The sequence below is a fragment of the Salminus brasiliensis genome, chromosome 4 (genome assembly GCF_030463535.1).
Source record: "Salminus brasiliensis chromosome 4, fSalBra1.hap2, whole genome shotgun sequence".
Classification (NCBI taxonomy): Eukaryota; Metazoa; Chordata; class Actinopteri; order Characiformes; family Bryconidae; genus Salminus; species Salminus brasiliensis.
The window spans coordinates 33,097,806-33,122,472 of record NC_132881.1 but is presented as its reverse complement, the minus strand read 5'-3'; the positions used below and the strand labels follow the sequence as shown (position 1 = coordinate 33,122,472).

Genomic DNA, 24,667 nt, shown 5'->3' with positions numbered 1-24,667 from the left:
TGTGAGATCACTTGTCAGGGTTTTTGTTTTATTTAAAGTGTAACCATTGGATTGAAATGGATAATGCTGCTTTTGTGAAAAACTGGATAGTGTTGGATAACACTGCTTTGACTGTGTCTGTGTAAATAACAGTGAAATCATACGCTTCTGTTAATTTATGTTCCTTTTCTATATTTAATAAATAAATGGATGTCTTTTGTACACACATTGGAGGACCTGTATTATTTAAAAGAGTGCAGTAAGGACGTGCAATATCAGCAGTTCTTCAGCAAGGTCAAGCAGATGTCTGTCCTAGAATGTAGCCTTGTTCATCACTCCCTGGAAGCTTTGGATTCCACTGCAAGGTTTTCACTTATCTCTACAAGCTGTGTGGCACAAGCCTTTGGACACGCACAACCATAACAGACTTGCAAACTAAGAATTTGTAATGTCCTCATGATTTTTTTTTTTTCATTTAATTTGGTAAATAGATTATGGCAGAGTATGTTGGTCCCAGGTGTCACACGCTTTGTTTTTTTGTACTCATTTAATAAGTACAGGCCCAGTTCCTGTATAAGGATTAAGCCTAGTCTTTAAATAAATGATAACATTTGTAGTAAATCACTTTTACCAGTCTTTTTTAGACTGACTTTATGATTTATTAAATGTTGTCTTTCAATTTCATTGTCGTTAGACCTATGATTGAGAAAGTTCTGCTGGGAGGAGAGAGAGAGAGACAGAGAGAACAAGAACCAGGTAATGCAAGATAATAAAGAGACATATTTGAAAAGCTTTAAATCAGTCACTGTGATCAGAAAACCATTGTATGATCATTGTGTTCATATTTTCAGTAATTACATAACTCTTTACATGACATGTAATGTTCTGATCTGATCTCTGGCAAAACTAGGTTGAAGGCTTGAAAAGCAAACTATTTGTTGCAAATTATAAAGCAATATTCATCATTTTATTGTTATAATGGATTTGGCTCCATCTACAGACTAACAGAACATAATGAACCTTTTTCTCTAAGGGCCAAAATCACAGAGGAGCTACAGCAGCAGCTAATCAAGCATTTAATGAGCTCAGGTAAAAAAAGAGAAATCCTAAACATCTGTTTTTAGACTGTTTATACGGTGCACTTCATCCATACTGCTGTTACTACTGCTTTAACTAAAGGGATTTTTATTCTAATTAAATCTTTACTGTATCAAGTCTCTTTAAAGATGCATTAACCCCGTATGTTTTATTGTGTTAAAGTAGAAACTGGCTAAAATCAATCTGGTTGGAATTTCTGTTTGAAGAACTGGGTTTCTACACAGATAAAAACCATAGCAGCACTTTGGATTTAAACAACAGTAATGTGAGATGCAGACTGTCAGCTTTAGGCTATTCTCATCCACATTTAATTAGGAAGCATTTATAATTAAGATAAAGAGTACTCCTTCTCTACTACTGTATAGACATGCTGATTTAGAATATTCATACGATTTACACTTTACAAATTTCAACTGATCAACTAGTTATCTGGGGAGCTCACAACCTGAATATTGTATTTTTTTTCTCAAACAGAGGTTTGCTCTTATAGTCATATACTGTCCTCAAATTTCCTATGATGTTTTGGTCAGAGCCACTTCAGATGTGGAATGAGAGTGTCTCTTTAGGTAGTCCATGGCGAACTTTAAGGTATGTTTTGGATCATTATCCTGTTATTAAAGGATTTTTTTTTATTTTAGGATTAGTCCTTTAACTAATTGTTTGATATTTATATCCAGTATAGCTGGTTGTTGTGGGATGCATTTTTTTTCTCTCCACCCATGCAGTATTCCTAATGCCACTGGCAGAAACACAACCCCAAAACATAATAGATCCATCCCCATGCTTCTCATATTTTGTTGGCATCGCTTACTTTCATTTTCCAATCTTTAGACAGTTGCTAAAAGGAGTCCGTGGTTGCTGAGTGTTCGGGCTGAAGAGCCAAGGCATTGTGTTTTATGATTGTTTAGCTACAGAGGCTACATTTTCTACTTCTCAATTTAAAACAAACTAAACCATGGTGCCATTTCTGGGAAGAGTGCCCAAACTTTGGCATACAACTGCTTTACCATATGTCATATCTGATCTTCTCAGAAAAACATTGTGGCTTAAACATTAGCACCACTGACAGGTGAATGAAAAATATATGGATATATATATATATATGAGAGCGCGTTACCAGTCAAGTTCTTGAAGTTGATGCATTGAAAGCAGGAAAAAAGCACAAGCATAAGGTTCTTAGTGACTTTGACAGGTTAGAGCCTCTCCAGAACATTGGGCATGTATTGTGGCGTGTTCCTGGTATGCAGTGGATAGTACCTACTAAAAGTGATTCACCAGTGAAGCGGTAACAGGGTCATGGACACCCAAGGCTCATTGTTGTGATTCTTGGAGACCACACCTCACAACACACAGGACTTAAATGATCTGCTTGCTGCTAATATATTGGTGCCAGATAACACAGAATGTTTTCAGAGGACTGGACTGGAGAGGGGTCCATGCCTTAATGGGTCAGTTTTGTTGTGGTGGCACAAAGAGGACCTACTCAACATTGGGCAGGAGATGGTTTACTCATGTATTTCATGATCATAGAAATACAGTTTTCCAGCTCTAGAGTCAACAGAAATAGACACTAAATATAAATTAAATTAGACCAACAGGGTGTGCATATATGGTAATGGTTTAATCTCAAATGTATTTTTTAAAGTCAATACTAATATTATATTTACTTCACAGTACAAACGGTAACAGAAATTGTTAGAATAGGTAATAAGCAGGATAAGAACTGATCTTATTCCTTCCAGATAAATATTTGAGAATCATTGTTTTATCCACAGTATTTATTGGAGTTGAATGTAGGTAGTTAATTTGCTTGAAGTAATTTAGTAATTTTTTTCTTTAATTTATGAATGAATAAATAAAGTTTTTAAAGCTATATAAAGTTTATAAAGTTCACTTTAGTCCCCATTGGATTGGACTGAATGAATGTATGGGACAGTCTCAACACGCCCAGTGTGCTTGATTCTATCGATTTCCCCGCCCGTATTGGGACCAGTGTAATAATAAAACAACACCGTTGGCTGCTGAGAACAACTCCCCGATTGTAGGGCCTCCCACCCTGACCACTGACTGGCCATTGAAAAAACTTCTCAATACAATTGACGAGATAAGTCCCGCCTCGCCTTAGCCTTTCCGTGCTGCGCCATTAGCCGTGTCGGCGCGTTGCTCCCACCCTCACGTGCCCCCCTCATCCGGATTGGTCCCGCGGAGTGTCAGTCAGCAGGCATCTGGGAGCTGACCACCAGCGGCAGGGCTCACATTGGAGCGCGCTGGCGTGTCCTCGCGTCGCAGAGGCAGTGAGGCACGGCGAGGAATGCCAGCCTTATCACTTCTGCTAAGCCAGGCCAGCGCGAGGATGGAGAAGGCTGCGTGCGCTCCTCTCTGATGCGGATTCAGCCCGATCGTGCCCGCTGTCAACATGGCAAAGCGGTGGCCCCCGCTGCCCACTTCTAACATGGCGGCGCTCAGCCCGGTCCGCTCATTGACTCTCGTGTTTCTGGTGGTCGGCGCCTGTCCCGCGCGCTGCTTTCACGCCAGGGAAGCGGCGGCAGCGGCGGTGTTGGAGGAAGAGACCGTCATCATCGGCCTCAGGCTGGAGGACACGGACGACGTGTCGTTTATGGACCAAGGCTACCTGCGAGTGAGCGAGCGCTCGCGCGTCAAGCTGCGCGTCTACGGGCAAAACATCAATAACGAGACGTGGTCCAAGATCGCGTTCACGGAGCACGAGCGCGTCGCCGACGCCTACGGTCACGGGCACGCGCCCGGTTCGCACCTCTGCGGCATCCGCTCGAGCGACATTATCATCCTGCCCAACGTGGAAGTGAGCCGCAGGACGTCCGGCGTGATCGAGATCGACGTCAAGCCGTTGCGCAAGACCGAGAAGAGTAAGATGTACTACATGTGCATCGCCACGCCGGACGACGAGGCGCGCGCTGAGAGCAAGTGGGTGTACCACGACGGCCAGGACACCAAGGTGCTGGTGGTTGAGGAGAAGAAGTTCCTGCTGCCCTTCTGGCTGCAGGTGAGCTTCATCGCCATGCTGCTGTGCCTGTCCGGCATGTTCAGCGGCCTCAACCTGGGACTCATGGCTCTGGACCCGATGGAGCTCAGGATCGTCCAGAACTGTGGGGCGGAGAGGGAGAGGAACTATGCCAAGAATATTGAGCCAGTGAGAAGTCAGGGGAACTACCTTCTCTGCTCTCTGCTCCTGGGGAATGTCCTCGTCAACACCACGCTGACCATTCTGTTGGATGACATTGCGGGGTCTGGCTTGATTGCCGTGGTGGTGTCCACCATTGGCATTGTGATATTTGGGGAGATAGTGCCGCAGGCGATCTGCTCCAGACATGGTCTTGCTGTTGGGGCGAACACCATATTCCTGACTAAGTTCTTCATGATCCTTACTTTTCCTGCATCGTATCCGGTCAGCAAACTTCTGGACCATGTGCTGGGGCAGGAGATTGGGACCGTGTACAATCGTGAGAAGCTCCTCGAGATGCTCAGGGTTACAGACCCATATAATGACTTGGTGAAAGAGGAGCTCAACATCATCCAGGGCGCACTGGAGCTAAGGACTAAGACTGTAGAGGATGTGATGACACCTCTGCGTGACTGCTTCATGATCACCGCTGATGCCATCCTGGATTTCAATACCATGTCTGAGATCATGGAGAGCGGTTACACACGCATCCCCGTGTTTGAGGGTGAGATGTGCAACATAGTAGACCTGCTGTTTGTGAAGGACTTGGCTTTTGTGGACCCAGACGACTGCACCCCACTGAAAACCATCACCAAGTTCTACAGCCACCCTCTGCATTTCGTCTTCAACGACACTAAGCTGGATGCCATGCTAGAGGAGTTCAAGAAAGGTAAAAGATACTCCAGCCTTACCTCTGACCTCCCCGTTTATATCCTTTTCTGCCTGCCTGCCTGAAAAAGAAGCTCTTGAAGCACCTGTGGTACACCAGTTTATGTCTTCAGCACTTTACAGCACCTCATCAGCATAAACATCCCACATTAGAATACATCACAAATGAGTTTGGCAAAATTATAGTGTGTATTGTGATAAATTATAAACTCACAATATGCTTTTATGAGCATTATGTGGCTGTTTATTGGCCTTTATTGCAATATTGTATTTTGGTATATTGGGCTTTATCGCCCAACCCTAAACCACACTGCTGTAAAGTCTGAAGCATGATGTTTTGCTTTGTTGGATACTTTGTTGATACTGTTCCTTCTGTAACCCAGGACAGTTTCCACAAAACTCAAAATTGTTTTCTGTGGCGTAGGTGTTTCTCTGCTCTGCTGCCAAATCCTGATGGGACGGGTGAGGTAGCATGAGGTAGAGTGGCCCTGCTGCCACCTGTGGACAGTGATGTCTGTGTTGCGGGAAAGCTTGAGGAGAATCCCATGTCTCATTCAGCTACACAGTAAGCTCCGAAGGCAGTGTAGTAGCTTTGTGCACTCTGGTTTTGTAACTATTGCCATTAAAGAAGATGTCATAGTAGTTTTAGCCCAATTAACCATTGAGTGACCCCTTTAGAACGTTCAGCAGATGGCAAAGCAAGGACCATCACATGACGGCTCATTTCCAGGATGTTTGTTATCGCTGAGTCTATACTCCGGTACTATGTCCGGTTGATTTTGACTAATTTGGTTGCATCAGAGCAGAAGACATTTTTCTGAGGACTTAAGAATTTGTCCTGCTGCTCCTGTCAGCACACAGATCAACAGTCATACCATTAATGGGGATAAATGAGCTAGTAAGAGTGGAGGCCATACATGAAGAGGATGTATCACTGACTCCACAGTGTTTCACAGATTGAGTTGTGGTGATGGACGGCACTTCCTTTTTCTCCCCATACTTTCTGTTTTCCTTCACTGAGGTACTAGTAAACGTTTGTTACAATGGTCAGTTCTGTAACTGCTGAAGCTTCTTTACAGAAGGCTGGTTTCTAGCAAAGCCGTCTTTCTGTTCTCAGGGTTTGCTGTGTGGTGATTGGAATCTTTGACTGTACTCTGTGGTTTCTACATACTGTGGCCTTCTCTGCCTACATTTTTGAGGCAGTTCCCGATCTGTTATAGGGGATTTTCTTTATGATTGAAACAGTTCACTTTTTTATTTGGGGCATTTTAAAGATTTACAGTTAATTTAGCAGTGTCACTTCTTTGGTTCTGAAACCTTGGAAGGAACCGAGACTCACTAGGAGGACCTATTCTTCTCTGGTCAGAACTACATTATAAATTATTAATTGAAAATCATGGTACCACCAAGACTGCTCTTCTGCTCAGGTCTACTGATATAACTATAATATAATATAATGAATATAATCATAATAGTGATGAAAATGTAAGAAATGTAGTGAAAGTAATGAGGATGGTTGATGTTGGTAAAAGTATTTATGTAAATGTCTGAAGCAGATACCAGTAGCTGGAGTGAGGGCAACTGGTCTGGCGCTGGTACCAGCAGAGTTAAACAGTTAATCAGAAAATAATCAAAATTCAGGACCTCTAACCGACCTAATCTTGCCCATGTAGCTTATTTCATTTATTTAAATTCTGTTCAATCTCCCCCTAGTGTGTCTGTCCATGTGCTGTCCCCTTTTAAATCTCCCCCAGTGTGTGTAGTACTGTTTAGTCCGCCCCTTTCAGTCTGTGACATGCTAGCAACATAAAGGAGACCTCAAATATTGAGCCAACTTTATCTATTGATTATTAGAATAATCCTATAATAATTGTAATCGAGGTAAAATGCTCAGTTAACCGTGTTAAAACTGATCAAAAGCGTCCTAATCAGGTGATTTTATTTAGCCACCACCTTCAGCAGTGAATATGTAGTTCTGAATATGAATTTAGACATGAATGTGATTCCAGCAGCTCTCTTACTGTATATTACCTTTTTAACAAAACTTCAGTCAAAATTGTTATTTTACAGTAAAAGCAACAAGTTTTCCCCCCAAATTCCCTTGAGGCATTAAATGTGTGGCTTTAACCACAATGGATTTTTTCCCACTCTCATTTCTCACTTTGACTAACACTTCAGCTAAGGATTTTATCATCCCAGTGCTTTAGAACTTTATGATTACTTAAATAATATATATATATATATATATATATATATATATATATATATATATATATATATATATATATATACAGACACACACACACATATATAATTTCTCAGAGCAGAGGAAGAATGGTCTGCAGGAGGGCATTGTGTAGCTGGGACTGTTGTAACTGGATCACTGTTGCAGTTTGCTGCCTATGAACAGCTGAGAATAGGTGCTCCATCTTAAACCATGGCAGAGATTTTATTTAAATATGGCACAGCTGTTATTTAGTCAGGACCAAGAGACCAATAAGAATGAAGGAGTTTCAGAAGGTCTGTTGCTCTTTTGAAACTGATTTAGGTGGTGTTCTCCTGTTCCTCTTGCAGTGTTATTACTTATCAGTATGTGTGCTGTATAGCATCCATATTCAATTACTCAGACAGGTGTTGGCATATTTGTCCTATGGACTCAGACTCTCGATAGGCTGGCGTTTAAAACAGTGCAACATTCCACAAATGTTGGCTCGACAGGAAATGGACTTAAACAGATTTGTGTAACAATTGGCGGGACCGTGTTCTACAGTGGCAAACTCGAGTCCATCAACAAAGCCTGTCTTAGGAAGTCCCAGAGCTCCTGTGTAAAGGACTTATCATCACCCACATAAGCGTTTTCCCCCTCTGTGTTTGTCATGGCTCTGCATACCTTTCAATTTCTGTTTACTGAAAACAAAAGACAGGAGATGATCTATGGGCCAAAGGGACCCTACTTGTGCCTGATTGCAGGGGGCAACTTTGCTGTAATCTAGTGGCCAGCATGTACTACTTTAGTTAAGATTCTTTAGCGACATAATGCTAGAGATGAACATGTTCATTTCAAATACTGCCTAAAAGGATCCAAAAAAACCCAAAACACAACAGTGTGATAAACATTTGATGTATTTTTTGAGAAAAGATGTTCAACACCCAAATCCTCAAAGTGTAAAAAAGTGAGTAACCGGTTTCTCTCAATAGCTGGTTATAGCCCCCTTAGCAGCAGTAAATGCTACCGAACACTTTCTGTAGTTGTTAGTGTTTTACAGTGCCGTTCAGTTCTATCAGAACTGCAGCAGCTCAGAGAACTTTGTAGGCCTTTAAACATGAATCCTGCCTGAACCACATTTGCTTGTGTGCTTTGGATCACTGTCTTGTTGCGTGACCCAACTGTGCTTCAACTTTCACTCACAGACAGATGGCCTGGCTATCTTTGCAAGAATTCTGTGCTATAGAGCAGAATTTATAGTTCCCTCAATAGTAGCAAGATGTCTAGGCACTAGTGCAGCAAAGCATCTTCAAACCATTACACTACCATCACCATGTGTCACAGGTGATATGAGGAAGCAATGTTAAGTTTTTAAGTCTTAAGGTCCAGTCAGCCAAAATGCTCCACTTTATATTCATTAGTTCTTCAAATATTCTTTCAGAACTCTGAATGATCATCTAGCAGTAGTGTTCACGTTACTGTTCTGCCATACATTTCATTTCATTAGGTCCCTGATGATTAAGTTATTTACACTGACATTGGCTGATTTCTTTAGATGTTATTCTTGGGTTCTGCCCACATCTGGGAAGATTAACTACTGTACCAGACTTTCTTCATTTGGACGATATGGTTTTGTAACCTTTTTTTTTTTTTTTAGACTGATGGAGGACTCAAAGCCGCCTTGTTCTGGCATCTTCAGGAATCATGTGCCTGACACACAGTTCACTCTGAATGGAACTGTATTCAGAAATGTTTTCGTCTTCTTCTTCTTCTGTGTGTTTAGTTATGTATGGTTGTATATACAGTTTTGTTATTGGGCATATTTAGCTTCTCTTCTATTAATTAAAAAAATTCTTCCCAGGAATGAAAGGTATTTGCTTACAGAATGTTGCCATGTTGGAATGTGTAATCCTGTAAGCAGGGCTGGGAATTCACAGGGTTAATGGCTATTTATGTTCACAACATGAGAAACATTGGCACATTTTTTAAGTGATGAAAACTGAAGTTCAATACACCAAATTCCAGTCAAGTATATTTCATTATTTTATAATCACCTTGGGGATAGGGTCTGCTGTATAGTTATGCATTGTATGACCTAAATTTCCTTTTGTTTATACATAATTAGACATCTTAGTCTGGCCTGATTATAGTGAGAATGTATTTTTAAATGTGCTACATGTGATGTAGAGAACCTAGGATCAACGTTTGAGGCTTACAGTGTATATAGGATATGTCAGTTAATTTTATTAATTACTGTTAAATGATCTGGGCTTTGTAAGTATGGGGCATTTGGATTGATGATTAAACTGTCAGACATTTAACATCATATCATGCCCTCATCAGATTCAGGTCAAAGAAAGTAAATGACTTTGAAAGAGCAGTCACAAAGACTTCTCAACAAGTGTAACAACAGGTACAGTGACTAAAGTGACATCTGCGTTAGTGACATCAGTAAATGAAGTTGGAAATTGCAGGTGAAAGTATACATTCAATTGTTTTCATTTTCAAAGTGCTACGCAACTGCTTAGAAGAGCCCATGCCTGTTGTTTGTTAGGACAAGGTTTGGGTAATCAGAGTATTTATAATGTAATGGAAATTGTGAACAAGCCAATTAGGGTCTGAGACTTAAGTAAAGTGGTAAAGTGGTAAAAGTGATTTGAGAGCTTAATCTTTTGGGCTGCCCAAACCTCATTTTTGTCTATTTTGTACTAAAACTATACAAAAACTGTACAGTTTTATCTTAAATCTTTTTGGAGATCAGCTGATCTTTTACTCACTTGGCTGTTTTCAGTAAATGAAATTTTGACCAGGGATGCCAGAAGGTTTGCATGCCACCTGATATAAGCATAATGTGTAAAGCTGTTACTTTTAGCGTTATATAATAAGTGTGTTATTTAAGTGTTACTAATCTGATAGTTTTGGCAGTTTGCTGGTCTGGAACATTCAGGGGTGTGTTAACACAGTTCCAAGGAAGAAAGACATCAGCAATGATCTTAGAGAAGCAGTTGTTGCTGCACATCTGGGAAGGGCTATGAAAGGGCCATTTCCAAAAGGGCCATTTCCAAACAATTTGAAGTCCGTTATTCTACAGTGATTATTTACAAGTAAAAAAAAAATAAGACAATTGCCAATCCTCCTAGGAGCGAACTTCCCAAATTCACTCCAAGGTCAGACTGTACAATGAAATTGAGAAATTGCAAAAAAAAAACATGACATGTCAGATTCTACAGGCCTCAGTTAGCAAGTTAAATCTTCAGATTCATGACAGTGCAGACTGTCAATAGCAACAAGTGTTGCTTGGCTATTGGTATGGCAAGTATGGCTATTGACCTGGGCAGCTTGCAGTTATGACTTGACCATGAACTATTCTGTATACCATATACTGTATATCTTTTCGAATGAAATATGATGCTTAAATTGGGTCATGCAAAAGGACAGTGATTCCAAGCACAGAAGCAACAATAAAATGGCTAAAAAGAAAAGAATCAAGGTGTTGCAATGGCTGAGTCATGGTCCAGACCTCAACCCCTCTAAAATGTTGTGGGGCGGGACCTTAAGAGAGCTGTGCATAATCAAATGCCCAAGTGCCCACAAATCTTGATGTACTGAAGCAATGTTGTAAAGAAGAGTGGGCCAAAATTCATCCAGAGAGCCTGAAAGTCATACAGAAAACCAACAAAACAAAAATGTATGACATGGAATCTGTTGTATGTTGTTGAAGTGAGGTTATATTTGCCTCATTCTAAAGATCAGATGTTTTTCATTATGTCCTAAAGCGTAAAACCCTTGGATTGAAAGAGGGTGTACTTTGTTTTTCACATGACTGTATGTTTACAACATTGAAAATATTCCAGTGAGGCATCACAGACTTGCCACCCACGGTCCCTGTGACTATTTATAGAGAAATTCCATTATGGAAAAAAAGAATCTGAGAAGAATCCTATTCCATAAATAACGAAGGAATGGGTTGAATACATTACAGTGTGTATTCTAGAGGGACTGCGGTGCTCTATCATATCATTCTTTATGTAGTAACTACGTGAGAGCTAGAGCTGATTGATGTAAGGCATGTTGTTGAGAAGCTGTGTGAAACTGTTTTACACTAAATTGAAGGTCTGTGTCACAGGTGTTGTGAAACAGCCAAGATGCTGTAAATAGCCAGAGCCTGTATTATTTTTTATCTTGACATGGTGCTTGGTCGCTCTACTTCTTTTTTTGCTATGAGAGCATGTTTTATGTTCAGTGGTCATTCTCCAGTCATGAATCATGGTTCTGGCATGTTGTCATCCAAGGGAGCACTTGGAAGACTCAAGTCAGTTTGGTGTGTATTATTACATGGATGATATCTTCTCATTATGTACCACGCTAATGAAGTCATTAGCTTTGTAAAATCTTAGCATATCATACTGTTGATCAGTCTTCAGAGGAACAACTAACATTCATCTCAAAATGCTTAGAATGTGGCTTTTATGCATAAACTGCCCTAAAACCGTAGGAGGCACTGTGTGGGCATTTCAAGGAGCTATGGAACAATATTCCCTCTTTGTTGAAGTGTTTAATGTCCTCTTTCTTTCTTTCTTACAAGTCCTACCTAACAAGTCTAAAACAGATTCTGAGTAGCTCTTATAAAAGAGCTCTGCCATGTTTCTTGCAGTATATACTCCCTTCAAACTCTCTGACTAGTGAAACACACAGCAGAGAGGTTTAAAGATGAACTACATGTTTCTTAAGGTCCAGAATGGTGTGGTAGCATTGGAGTTCTCAGTGCAAATGGCCAAATAAAAATGTGCCTAAAGGTTTGCCTTAATTGGTAATGACACTCAGACAAGCTTCATGTGGACACTCTAGTTGCCCCATTGTCATGTCAGAGAGCATCGCCTAACTGCAGTGGAAACTTCATTTCAAGTCTAATATTAGCCCCGACCCTGGAAAATTCCTTTTAAATGATCGCTAGCTGAGAAACAGGAAAAGAATTTTCTTTAACGTTTTGGTTGACAGTGCTGGGCAGGAATTTTTTAAGCAGCTTATTGAGGGGGTCTTGGGAAAACAGATGTGGAACCATGGGAGATTTGTTAAGAAAACGCAATGGGTAGTTCTGTGACTAAATTCGAGAGCATTTTGTTTGACCAATTTCTTGGTTGTTCATCAGTTTCTTCCTTTCTCACAATCCAGAGACAGAGAATGCTCTTAGTAAGCATTTCCACCCCAAATCCATAGCATTTAAATTATATGGAAGTCCGGATCTTGTATGAATCGCTATGTTTGGTTTGGATTGAACATGGTCAAATTTCATGCCGCAGAGCTGATTCCCATATGTGTACCACATGTAGCTAACATTTGTGTGTGTTTGTTTTGGCAGGTAAATCCCATCTGGCTATTGTGCAGAGGGTGAACAACGAAGGGGAGGGAGACCCTTTCTATGAGGTTTTAGGCATTGTAACATTAGAAGACGTTATTGAGGAGATCATCAAGTCTGAGATTCTTGATGAGACTGATCTGTACAGTAAGTTAACATCAGTACACAAACCATAATGCGCAATATGCATCTTATGCTGTTCTAACATGGCCTTTCTGTCTTCGGCAAAAGCGGACAATAAGACGAAAAAGAGGATCGCTCATCGGGAGAGGAAGCAAGATTTCTCAGCTTTCAAGCCGACAGACAACAATCTTGGGGTCAAAATATCCCCACAGCTTCTGCTGGCTACCCTGCGTTTCTTGGCAACTGGTACTGATGTTTGGCGTGTGCTAAATTAAGAAAGCAATCCCAGATTTATTTATGTCCTTCACCTCTTCTCTTCCATTCTCTTCTTTTGATCTAGAGGTAGAGTCATTTGGCCCTGCTCAAATGTCTGAAAAAATCCTCCTACGCTTGCTCAAACATCCCAATGTCATCCAGGAGCTCAAGTATGACGACAAAAACAAGAAAATGTTAGAGCACTATCTCTTTCATCGCAATAAGCCTGTGGATTACTTCATCCTCATCTTACAGGTCAGTACCAAAAATGGTTGTGTAGCATTCAAGGCGTAATCCACAAATGAATGTGGGATTGTTTAGGTGAAGCCATTCTAGATACGTGACAGATGAGTCATGATGGATGTTGCAGAACCCAAGTCGTCACATGAAGGTTATGTCAGTTAAATGTTCTTCTTTGTTATCTGTCAAGAAGGTCATAAATATTTAATATAAAAAAAGAAATCACTTTAGATGTTTATTACATTCAATTATGTGTATTCAATTATTTCTTCCATATTTATATACATGTAATATTTTGTACATATATGGCAACAGTTCCTGATCCCACATGTGTTTAAGCACATAGGCTGTTTAGTACTAGCAGGACCTACCTCATTAGTGCTGACCATGTCAATAATCATCCCTTTTTGTGTTGGTTTTAGTGGCACAACATTCTGTTCTCTTGTATTTTTGCCTCCTAACACGTTTGAGCTGTGATGGAATGGAAAAATTATGAGTTTTGTGTGATTCTCTGAAACCTGACGATGATGATTTTGTAGTTTGTCTGTAAATCACACATTACTGGTTCATTACATGACTGGCTGGTCAGGTGGCTTGTCACAGTGAAAATGTCAAAGTCGAGCTTACTCATACATCATACTCAGAACTGTTTTGTCTTTCTTCTATAAATCATTCTCTTCTCCCTAACACCCCACTATAGAGTGACACTCTGTACACTATGAAAGTTGCTTTCATTTAAGGAGGAGGATATAGATTAAGGATTAAAGTTTGGAACGCCATATTTGCTTTCTAGCAGATGAGGGAATGACTGAATTATTGTAGGCTGGAGTAATTTGTTTTCCACTCTCAGTCTAATCAGCCTTTTAGTCTTCTCAACTGCAGAATGTATCACAGCACAATGATTATATAAAAAATCTATATGCTTGTATGAACCCTTATAGTTAAACATATTTGGGTAAAAATTAAATTTTTTTTGCCAATAATAAGTTCACAGATCAGATTTTTGGCTTTGTTAAAAGACACTGAAGAAGAGTGCTTAAAATTTGCCTTTACGTCTGATGAGAATTATGAAATATAATATTTGATATAATTTATATTTCTAAAGTGTTTCTTCCATTCTTCCATTCCATTCTTTTTGAGCTCCACTTCTTCAGAGTGTCGTGGTTTAGTGTGCTCTGGTGCTCCCTTGCTGTTGGAGGGTTTTATAGCTCACATTAATTACTCTGGCACAGCGCTTATTGTGGCGAGCCATCCACATGAATGTGCAATTGGAGGCGAAGTGGTTAGGCGAGCGAATTGAGATTGGGGGTTTGAGTGTGGTTTAGATGGATGCTATTATCCCACAATGCCAGTGGAATTATGTTGTCATAGCACTGCTTCATCACTTTTTGTTAGTAAAAATCAGGAATATGTATGTTTATATTTTAAGAATATTATAGTATTAGTGTGTAGTACACAAGTGGGATGCAGTCCAGTATTGGAAGCAGACATTTTTTAAATGAATAAGTAGGAATCGCCCTTCAGATACTACTAAAAGTAGTAAGGCTAGTTTTTCTCTCAGTTTGAATTTTTAATACACTGTGCAATCTTTAGTAAGAGATATTCATCACATTCAAGAGGTATCTCCACTATGGGAACCTCTTTAGTATGGAAGGGGGGAAGGGCAACTTTAACATATATCATTTTCATGAAAAGTTTGCACAATTTTAAAAGGCAGCTGGCCTAGCAACATGTGGTTCTTATTGCTACAAAGTTAGCTTATGGACCATATATAAGTCAGACATGGTTAATTTGTTCACTTGTGTACGGATCAAGTGTTGGACGTGTGCTCAGTCTAGTTATCCAAAGTGCTTTTCTGGGTCATTCCTGTGTAGAATATGTAGTATGTAGCCCTACAGGCAGATTAACTGTTGAACCCCATGAACTGTACATTCAACTAAGCCATATGACTTAACAAACTTAACAAAAGACGGGCTGAGCTCTGCTCTCAGATGTAGCTTATAAAGTACCAAGCTCAGCATTCCTTTAAAGAATTCTTTTTTCTCCTGAAAGACTAGATGGTTATAGAGAGTTGGAGAAATATGTGTGGTCAACATTAGGGTTAGGGTTGGGCGGTATAACAGTAACCGGAGTATTCTACAGTATTTAAAAATGATGAGGGTATCTGAAAATTATGACATGTGTAACGTGTCATATTTCTGTTCTGTGTCTGTCTAGTTCCCAGCTGAAAAAGCTTCTTCACCCTTGTGCATTTAAAAGGGCCACAGGGTGGGGCCGCTGTGGGAGCTCACTGATTAGTGCCATCACACACCAAAAACAGGTGTTTCCACTGTTCACACATAGCATCCGAGCCAGCACCAAGCGAACGCTCCAACCTGAGGCTCTTGTCAGCAATCTCCAAAAACAATCAGCGACTCAAAAACAGGGCTAAAATTGTGTAGTGTGAACCTGGCATTATGAGCCAGTCTACATGATTAATGTATTATTTATTAGTGGGATTTCAGCCACCTGGACTTGAGCGTGTTCTGAGGAAAGCAGAATGCTATCCTTCTATTTAAGCTAATGCTAATCAGTTCCTGCCCTGTCCAATGTCCTAATTCACAGCAGTTCATTTGCAGTTGGTTTAACGTTTAATGTCTGGTTTAAAATTGTGCATGGTGTTCACTTTGTATCAATGGAAGCAAACTGAACTTTGCATTTGTTGTTTGGTTTGAAATAACACAGGATGAGAGAACAAGAAACTAAATTAGGGCCATCAGCTAAAAGGTACTCCCTGCCCCCTGTAACACCGTATGCCATGCTAATATTTGCAGACTGTATGACTGTATGACAGTATGCTTTTTACTGACTGAAAAACATGGATACTGTCCTACATATTCAAAAACATGAGAAATATGGTGTTCAGATATTATTGCTGTCTAGTTTTGCCAGATGTTGGTCATTTGTTGAAATCAAAACAAAAACTGGATGTAAATTAAGTGTGAGTATAGTGTAAAGGTAAAGGTAAAGGTAAAGGTGCACGTATTTGTCACTGTACAGTGTACAGCGAAATGTGTCCTCCGCATTTAACCCATCTGGTAGTGAACACACACTCACACACACACATGTGTAATAAGTCATGTAGTTAGAGGTGGAGGGGTTGAAAGGTTTTTGTAGTTTGACAGTTATCGATAGGTTTTTATTTCAGACAAACATCAAAAAATCACAAATAATTAATCATGTACTTATATATTTAACAGTAAAATCACAGTAATAACCCTTAAACATGTGTACCTCATTACACTAATTTTCTCCTCCTGTTCATTCTTAGGGAAAGGTGGAGGTTGAGGCTGGCAAGGAAGGAATGAAGTTTAAGGCAGGGCCCTTTTCCTATTATGGAATGATGGCTTTAACATCGTCACCAGGTCTGTGTAATGGAGAAACTCAAACACACACACAAAACAACAAGCACTACCCGGGAGCTGAGGTGGTGCTGACTCCTCACTTCTCCTGTAAATGCCTTCTGGACTGGAACTGCCTCTCAGTTTTACACACAGTCTTCTACACCTGCCATTTAGTCCTGCTGACAGCTGGCTCAGCTGATCTTAGATTCATTTGAGCTGTCCAGCACTGAGCTATTAGCCACAGCCCTTCTAGAATTGGCCTGGGTTTTGCTCAAATTATATGTCTTCTACTACTATGTTTATGGTCTGCATCTTTGTATGATTCCATAAATAAGTGTGCATGTTTGTCACCAATCACTTATTTTCTTTCTTGTCTTTTGGTGAAGTTTCTTGAATAACTCTTGTTGATGTTGAGGGTGGGGTACACTTTTTGCTTCTTGCTAATAAGTTTTAAAAGATTTGAGAAAGATGAGCTTGCTTATGTATGAGGAACTTACCCAGTAACCAAACATCAGTAATCTCCAGTACAGTTCTATAAATCCTGATAAACTATATACATATAAATGCACTGATCAGACATAACATGGCTCCATCAGACTTCTATAAGTGTCCTGTGGTATCTAGTACCAAGATGTTTGCAGCAGATCCTGCAAGTTGTGAGGTGGGGCCGGGGGTTGTCAGCAGGGTTGTATCAATGAGCCTTAGGTGTCCATGACCCTGTCTCCAGTTCACCAGTTGTCCTTTTTTGGACCACTTTTGTTAGGTACTGACCACTGCATACAGGGAATACCGCACAATACCTGCCTGATGTTTTGGAGATGCTCTGACCCAGTTGTCTAGCCATCACAGTTTGGCTGTTGTCAAAATTGCTTAGTTCCTGATTATTTGCCCATTTTTCCTGCCTCCAACACATTGACTTTAAAAGTGGACTGTTCACTTGCTGTCTATTATGTATATCCCACCCCTAGATAACCAGTGTTATTCACCTCTTTTAGCAGTTTTAATGTTATGACTGATCAGTATGTCTGCATCAACATAAATATGACTTATGGAAAGAGATAAGTAGTATATATGAGTATATAATACAAATTATACAATAGTAAAAATACAAATTATGATAAGGCTGCAGATAAAATACCAAAATGTGTTTTATTTATATGGGAAAGGTGAATAAAACAAGCTTGAAGTTCATCTTAGGCTGTGCCCCTGCTTCCAAATCACTTCAGCTCTGTAAATGTTTGATTTCTTCAAAGTCTTTTTGCTTCTTTTTTTCTTTCTTTGTTTTTCCATCTTTCTTCCTTTTTATTCTCCAGTTCCACTCTCCTTGTCTCGAACCTTCGTTGTGAGCAGGGCAGAGTCACTTGCGGGATCTCCAGGTACACACTCATCCTTCACTTCTTTTCATTCGTTCAGTCATTCTCCCTGTCTGTCTTCCTCAGTCAGGATGAGAAGCTTATCATAATGATCATAATGTGTATTTCCAGCTCTACTCTTTTTCCACTTTTGGCTCTTTGCATCCCAAACATCTCCATGTTATTGCTTGCTTGACACCCTTTGGGTTATGTCATTATTTTCTAAAAAACTATTTCTAAAATATCTTTAATTTGGACTCATCAGGACAAAAAAGAGGCCATTTCTGAAAACTATTGAAATCTCTTAATCCCACATGTTTTATTTACCCTGGCTAATTCTCATCACATTCAACTGAACATCAGAAACCTTCAGAAGTAGTAGTTGTTTATCCAAAACATTTTATGGACATCTGACCCTGGGATAGTGGGATTATATACATTCCAGTGAAATGACTGCTGCTCTAATTGTTCCCTGTGGACTCCCTTTGAACTATTTCTTTAAGTAGTGGAAAGCATAATCTTATTTTGATTAAAAATCTTCCCTTTGAAAAAGTCTTCTCTTTCTTTTGCAGTTGAACTATATATATATATTTTTTTTATTTATTTATTTTTATTTTTTTTTGACTGACTTGGTGATTTCTGAGATAAATTAATTCTTTTGAATATAATTCACAAGAGCTGGTATCTCCTGTGGTTAAAGATCATTAAGTGCTAATGGCCGTTGTAATGGATTATCCGTTTACTGTTTAGATTAAACCTCATTTTATCTAGATAAAGGCTAAGTTACATTTTGGAAAAATTGTTAAGAAGAATTTCCACTGACTGTCAGTTTTGTGTGTTGTGAAAGTGTTTAGCTGTGAGACAAATCCAAATTCTGTGTCTAAGCAAAATTTGCTCCAACACACAACAGTTTAGTTCACAAGACCAGTACTGGACCTCCATCTCTCAGTGGTCCTTAAACTGCAAGCCCCTGAAGGACAGGATGATAACCATCTGTACTGGTTGTTTAGCCCACAGCAACACCAGCAGATGACCTTAGAACTCTTTGTTTGCTACACAGAGAATAAGTCACCTCCACGACCTTTCGGACTCAACCACTCGGACTCTGTGAACCGCAATGACCGCATGGAAGCTCTCACCCCAACTCTGGCCAGCAGCAACAACCAGCTCAATGCCTTTCTGCAGATCTATGTGCCGGACTACTCCGTCAGAGCGGCCTCCGACTTGGTCTACATTAAGGTTTGAATCTTGAGATTCTCGTTTTTGGCAGATGTGTCCCACTAAGATGGAAACGGACACATGTGAGCACTTTAACAGTGGTGTAACTGTTGGCACTTCAGGTGGGGCAGTTGCACCTCTGCCTTATTGTATGAGTGCCTGTGATGACCAGACCCTAAAGTACTTTAATAAAGAGCCCTTATATCATTAACACTTCAACACCGCCCAGATATTTGGCACTTAATGTTAGATTAGTTTCATCATTACCATAATGAACACATGGTCTACGTTCAAACTGCAGGTGAAGTGGCCCAAATCCAATTTTCTTTTTTTAAGGCTGTTCACCTTTTTACTGTGATCTACAGTGAGTCCAAGAAGTATTTGATCCCTTGCTGATTTTCTTTGTTTGCCCACTAATAAAGACACTATCCTTCTGCACTTTTAATGGTAGATATATTCTAACATGGAGAGACAGAATATCAAGACAAAAATCCAGAATATAATTTTAAAGAATATATTTTAATTAATTTGTATTTCAATGAGGAAAATAAGTATTTGATCCCTCTTGCCAAACACACTCAATACTTAGTGGCAAAGCCTTTGTTTGCAAGCACAGCGGTGAGACGTTTGTTGTAGTTAACCACAAGTTTAGCACACACACCAGGGGGAATTTTGGCCCACTCTTCTTTGCAGATCCTCTCTAAATCATGAAGGTTGGTGGGCTGTCGCTTGGCAACTCTGACCTTCAGCTCCCTCCATAGATTTTCGATCGGATTGAGGTCTGGCGACTGGCTGGGCCACTCCATGACCTTAATGTGATTTTTCTTGAGCCAATCCTTTGTTGCCTTTGCTGTATGTTTAGGGTCGTTATCATGTTGGAAGACCCAACCACGGCCCATTTTCAGATCCCTGGCAGAGGGGAGGAGGTTGTCCCTCAGGATTGTGCGGTACATGGCTCCATCCATCTTCCCAGTGATGCGGTGAAGTAGCCCTGTACCCTTGGCAGAGAAACACCCCCAAAACATTATGCTTCCACCTCCATGCTTGACGGTGGGCACAGTGTTCTTGGGGTCATAGGCAGCATTTTTCTTCCTCCACACATGGCGGGTGGAGTTGAGGCCAAAAAGTTCAATTTTGGTCTCGTCTGACCACAAAACCTTCTCCCAATAACTTGGTTCATCTTTCAAATGATCATTGGCATACTTGAGGCGCGCCTCCACATGTGCTCTCTTCAGCAGGGGTACCTTTCGGGCACTGCAGGATGTGAATCCATTGTTGCGCAAAGTGTTGCCAATTGTTTCCTTGCAAACTGTGGTCCCAGCTGCCTTCAGGTCATTTGCTAACTCCTGCCGAGTGGTTGCAGGACGATTTCTGACTGTTCTCAGCATCATTGCCACCCCACGAGGCGAAATCTTCTTTGGAGCACCGGGCCGAGGTCTGTTGATTGTCATGTTATACTCTTTAAACTTTCTGATAATTGCACCAATAGTTGTTACTTTCACATCCAACACCTTACTAATCTTTTTGTAGCCCATTCCAGCTTTGTGAAGGTCAACAATTCTGACTCTGAGGTCCTGTGACAGCTCTTTGGTTTTACCCATGTTGGAGACTTGAAATCTGTGTGATCTGTCTGATTCTGTGGACAGGTGTTTTTCACACAAGTGATTAGTGAGAACAGGTGGCTTCAGGTCAGGTAACAAGTTGATTGGGAGTGTCTAACTGGTCTGTAAAAGCCAGAACTGCTAATGAATACTAAGGGATCAAATACTTATTTCACTCCATGAAATACAAATCAATTAATATATATTCCTTAGATTTATTTTCTGGATTTTCTTTTTAATATTCTGTCTCTCCATGTAAGAATACATCTACCATTAAAAGTATAGAATGATCATGTCTTTATTAGTGGGCCAACGAAGAAAATCAGCAAGGGATCAAATACTTCTTGGACTCACTGTATATACTGTGATCTGATACGCATGTACAAAAGAGCAATGCTTCACATGACGTTTTGGGCTCATCTTTACAGGAGCTATCAGTGAGTTCCAGTGGCTGACAGCTGGGCTTATCACTGAGAATGTGTTCAAGCTGACCGTAAAAACTTGGTTTGCATCCTTGGTTTTGTAATATGCTTTTTATTTTTCTTTCACGCCGCAGCCGCATCCTCCTGTGACCACATTCGGCCATTTCTTTCTGAATGTCTTAAAATACAGCGGTTGCTATAATCTGCTGTCTAATCTTCTGAAGTCTAAACATCACCCCTCACTATTCCGCCACTGAAAATACTGTGGCCCAAATTGGAAACGCCAGATTCGTGTGTTTTGTGTTTTTTGCCGTTCACACTTCCACATCGATAACACATCTGTGTCACATATGATTAAAAAGATTGGATTCGGTCCTCTTTTACCTGCTGTGTAAACGTAGTCATGTTGTCTATTGGGTTTATACATAATTCTAATGATGGGATCAGTTGCAATTTTTGAAACATTATGGGCTGTTTTCTCAGAAAGAGATTAATCATAATCTAGGACTAAATTGTATTGCCAATGGTGATTTACTATTGAAAAGCCTGTAGGATTCAACTTAATCTGGGTCCAGGAAACTAGCCCTTAAATGTCTTACAGACATCTCACATGTCGTAATATGTGACTCCTTTACCCTGCATTTCAACTTTTCAGCTATTCTCATCTATTGGCCTATATAAGAGCACCATGGCTGGGATATGGTAATGTTGGCAATATGGCTGAACGTTTTTTGAAAGCTCTGTTGGGTTTTGTTTTTTGTGACAGGTGACTCGGCAGCAATACCAGAACGCTCTCATGGCGTCCCGCATGGACAAGACGCCTCAGTCTACTGACAGTGAGTTCACGAAGATAGAGCTGACACTGACTGAACACCAGGACGGACCAGGAGGCGAGTCAGCCTCGCTACTGATCCAGCAGCAGAACTCCGGTGCTCATAAACTCAACCACAATGCACACAGCGATGGAGCTATCTAAAGGAAATGAGAAAGCTCTACTCTAGGATTTTTCCCACAGAGCAGCTGGGAAGCTTTCACAGGGCAGCTTCTCTAGGATAAAATGAACCCTCTGATTTTCTACTTTTTATCACAGACTTTCCAAGGGACAGAGGGCACAGTAAAATACTAGACACCACATTGTGGGACGGGCTAATACTGCAGGCATTGGCAGAACTAGGAACGACCATTCTCTTCCTACTTACTCACTCACTCAATCACTCACTCACTCTCTAATCAGAGCGCACTCACATCCAACAGTAGAGTAATGTAAGAGTCTTAAGGAAGGAGCTTGCTGGAGTGGGGCTCATCTGTCATTTGGGTGTGTGTGCAGATTTCTTTTATACCTCAGTTCTGTGGTTTGAACAAAAGCTATGAGTGCTCTGGACCCTGTGAAAACAAGGTAGCCATGGCATGGCCTAATTTATTAACATAGTGCTCGATGGAGTTTATTTTTGAGCCTGTAATAGACAAGAGCATAGTTATACAGTATTTACAAGCATGGATAACACCCTTTTGGGACGGTATTTGGTCGCTTAACCTGTCTTTGTTTTTATTTAAATGTGTTTTAAGGCTGTTCTGCCCTGAATGTTGAAATATTGAAATATTCACTGGAATCAGGGAGGTTGATCCCAGTGTTTAAAGACCAACGCTCCTGCCTCAGTCTAAATTGCTTTGGTAAACAGATTCGCTTACTGATGATTTTTTTTGGTTACTTTTATATGTATACATACAAGGAGCTAAACTAGAACCTTTAGAACACCAGTATCATCAGTGCACGCTAAGGCTTAAGAACATCAGTAGATGCAGGCGTACGCCCACAGAATCAGGTGTCTTCATAGCTGTTGCAAAGCCCTATGCATTTTTCCACAGAAACAGAAGTGGCCAAACCACCAAGTCTTAACAGCGTAGTTAGCCATAGCCATGGAGGTAAAGAGGCTACTCAAGACTAGAAACGAGTGTCTTGACCAAAGACAGAGAATTAAACGGATGGAGTTTTGAAGATGCAGTGTTGAAGATGTGGGTGCTGTGTTCTTTTAAGCGTAGTAATATTCAGCTCAAACCTCTGACAAAACTATTATATAACTTAGCAGCATCAGATGTCACTCTTATGCAAATGACCCCTCCCACCCCCACCACTGTGCAAAGGCTGTGTCTTACACATGTACAGATGTGCTACATAAAGTATTGTCAGTACAAAGACATTTGGTATGTTTACATGTGAGGGCCTTTTTCTTATACATTTGTTTTTTTCACTTCACTTTTGGAATCTGAGGTACCGCGCCGCATTTGACTGTATACTGAATAGGCAGAGTATAGGCTGTGGATATCTCATCATGTAACGTCGGTTTTTGTATGAACATTGGTGGACCATTTTTGTTAACAAATAGTGCATTTGTCTAATCATCTGCTAAACCATGTTTAGAACATTTGGTTGGTTGGGGTTAAACTATTCTACCATGTTTTATGTTGCATTTAGATTTCTGTCTTTTTCAGAAAGCTACAGAAAGGCAAACGTGTCATTCATGTAATGTCTGACGTGCTTCCTTCACGACATTGTAGATTGCAGTTCTACTGGGTTCTGCAGTCTGAAATCGGTGTCATGGGAATAAGATACTTGTAGCGTTTCCTCAGTTTGAGGGGAAAAGTGATCACACGTATTTATTATGTCTGCACCTCAATTGGGAAACTATTTTGGAGGTGTTTTTTTTTTTTTTTTTTTTAGGTCAGGATTTCAGTTCATTACTTTGTACAAAAGTGATGTCTCAGCTCTTCCAGGCCTTCTGTTTGAGGAGTGCTCTACTGGAGTATCACATGGGGTTCAGCTAAGTTCTCAGTCTTAAATATTTATGTAGAAACCTGTGCAATAGTGTATCAGTTCTGCAGGGACAATCAGGAAAAGAAATAACCCACAAAACTCAAACTCTCTCTCAAGTGCTCTTGCAAACAGGAAACGGGAGACAATTAAGCGATCAATGGCTGAGGACGGAGGCTAAGAAGCGTTAGATGAGACCTATGATGATTGAGAACATGGTGGAGCTCTTTTCAGACGGGCACAGAACGAAGACTGTGTTGAAATAGATTCTTCTTACCGGTGAAATGTTAGCACTCTCTTCAATCTCTTTAAACCATGGATCTGCTACATACTGTCTAAGCATTAACACAGCGTTCAGCGTGCATTCCTGTCACAGAGCTTAGTGTTTTTCCAACCTCATTCCGTAGTCCATTTCACACTGTAAAGGAATGTTCTCGTTTTCTCAGAGGGAAACGTTGCGTCCTGGAGATTGGAAACTTGTCATGGCCCGCCTTAGATGGAACAGAGGAAATGTCTTCAGAAATGAGGTGCTCAAACATTTGGTTCGAGTCCATCATATATTGCTGCTATTCAGAATCTTGAATGTCTATAGAAATGCTGTAAAGGCATTGAGAATAGAGTTGTATTGTATACTTACCATCAACAGGAAAATATCATCTACATATATATATATATATATATATATATATATATATATATATATATATAAAGAAGTTGAATGTTACTGTTATAAAAAAAAAATCTTTTCACAACTGCT

General features: G+C 40.3%; 2 protein-coding genes across 3 annotated transcripts in view; both read left to right on the top strand.

Annotated features, from left to right (window-relative positions):
- The window catches only part of borcs7 (BLOC-1 related complex subunit 7), a 1,333-nt gene extending 1,108 nt beyond the window's left edge, over positions 1-225 (top strand). The window contains exon 5 of the mRNA XM_072678106.1: positions 1-225. This exon is cut by the window's left edge and continues 207 nt beyond it. The gene's annotated coding sequence lies outside the window, so the exon portion shown is untranslated.
- Positions 226-3,309: 3,084 nt separating this feature from the next.
- Positions 3,310-24,558, top strand: cnnm2a (cyclin and CBS domain divalent metal cation transport mediator 2a). Of its 2 annotated transcripts, XM_072678101.1 has the most exons (8): positions 3,310-4,946; positions 12,511-12,654; positions 12,739-12,876; positions 12,971-13,140; positions 16,436-16,529; positions 17,822-17,884; positions 18,921-19,099; positions 21,868-24,558. In XM_072678101.1, the coding sequence occupies exons 1-8, from the start codon at positions 3,494-3,496 to the stop codon at positions 22,075-22,077; spliced, it is 2,451 nt and encodes an 816-aa protein (XP_072534202.1). In that variant the 5' UTR covers positions 3,310-3,493; the 3' UTR covers positions 22,078-24,558. The 2 variants fall into 2 exon arrangements, with proteins under 2 accessions (XP_072534202.1, XP_072534203.1); XM_072678102.1 differs by lacking the exon at positions 17,822-17,884.
- Positions 24,559-24,667: the final 109 nt, after the last annotated feature.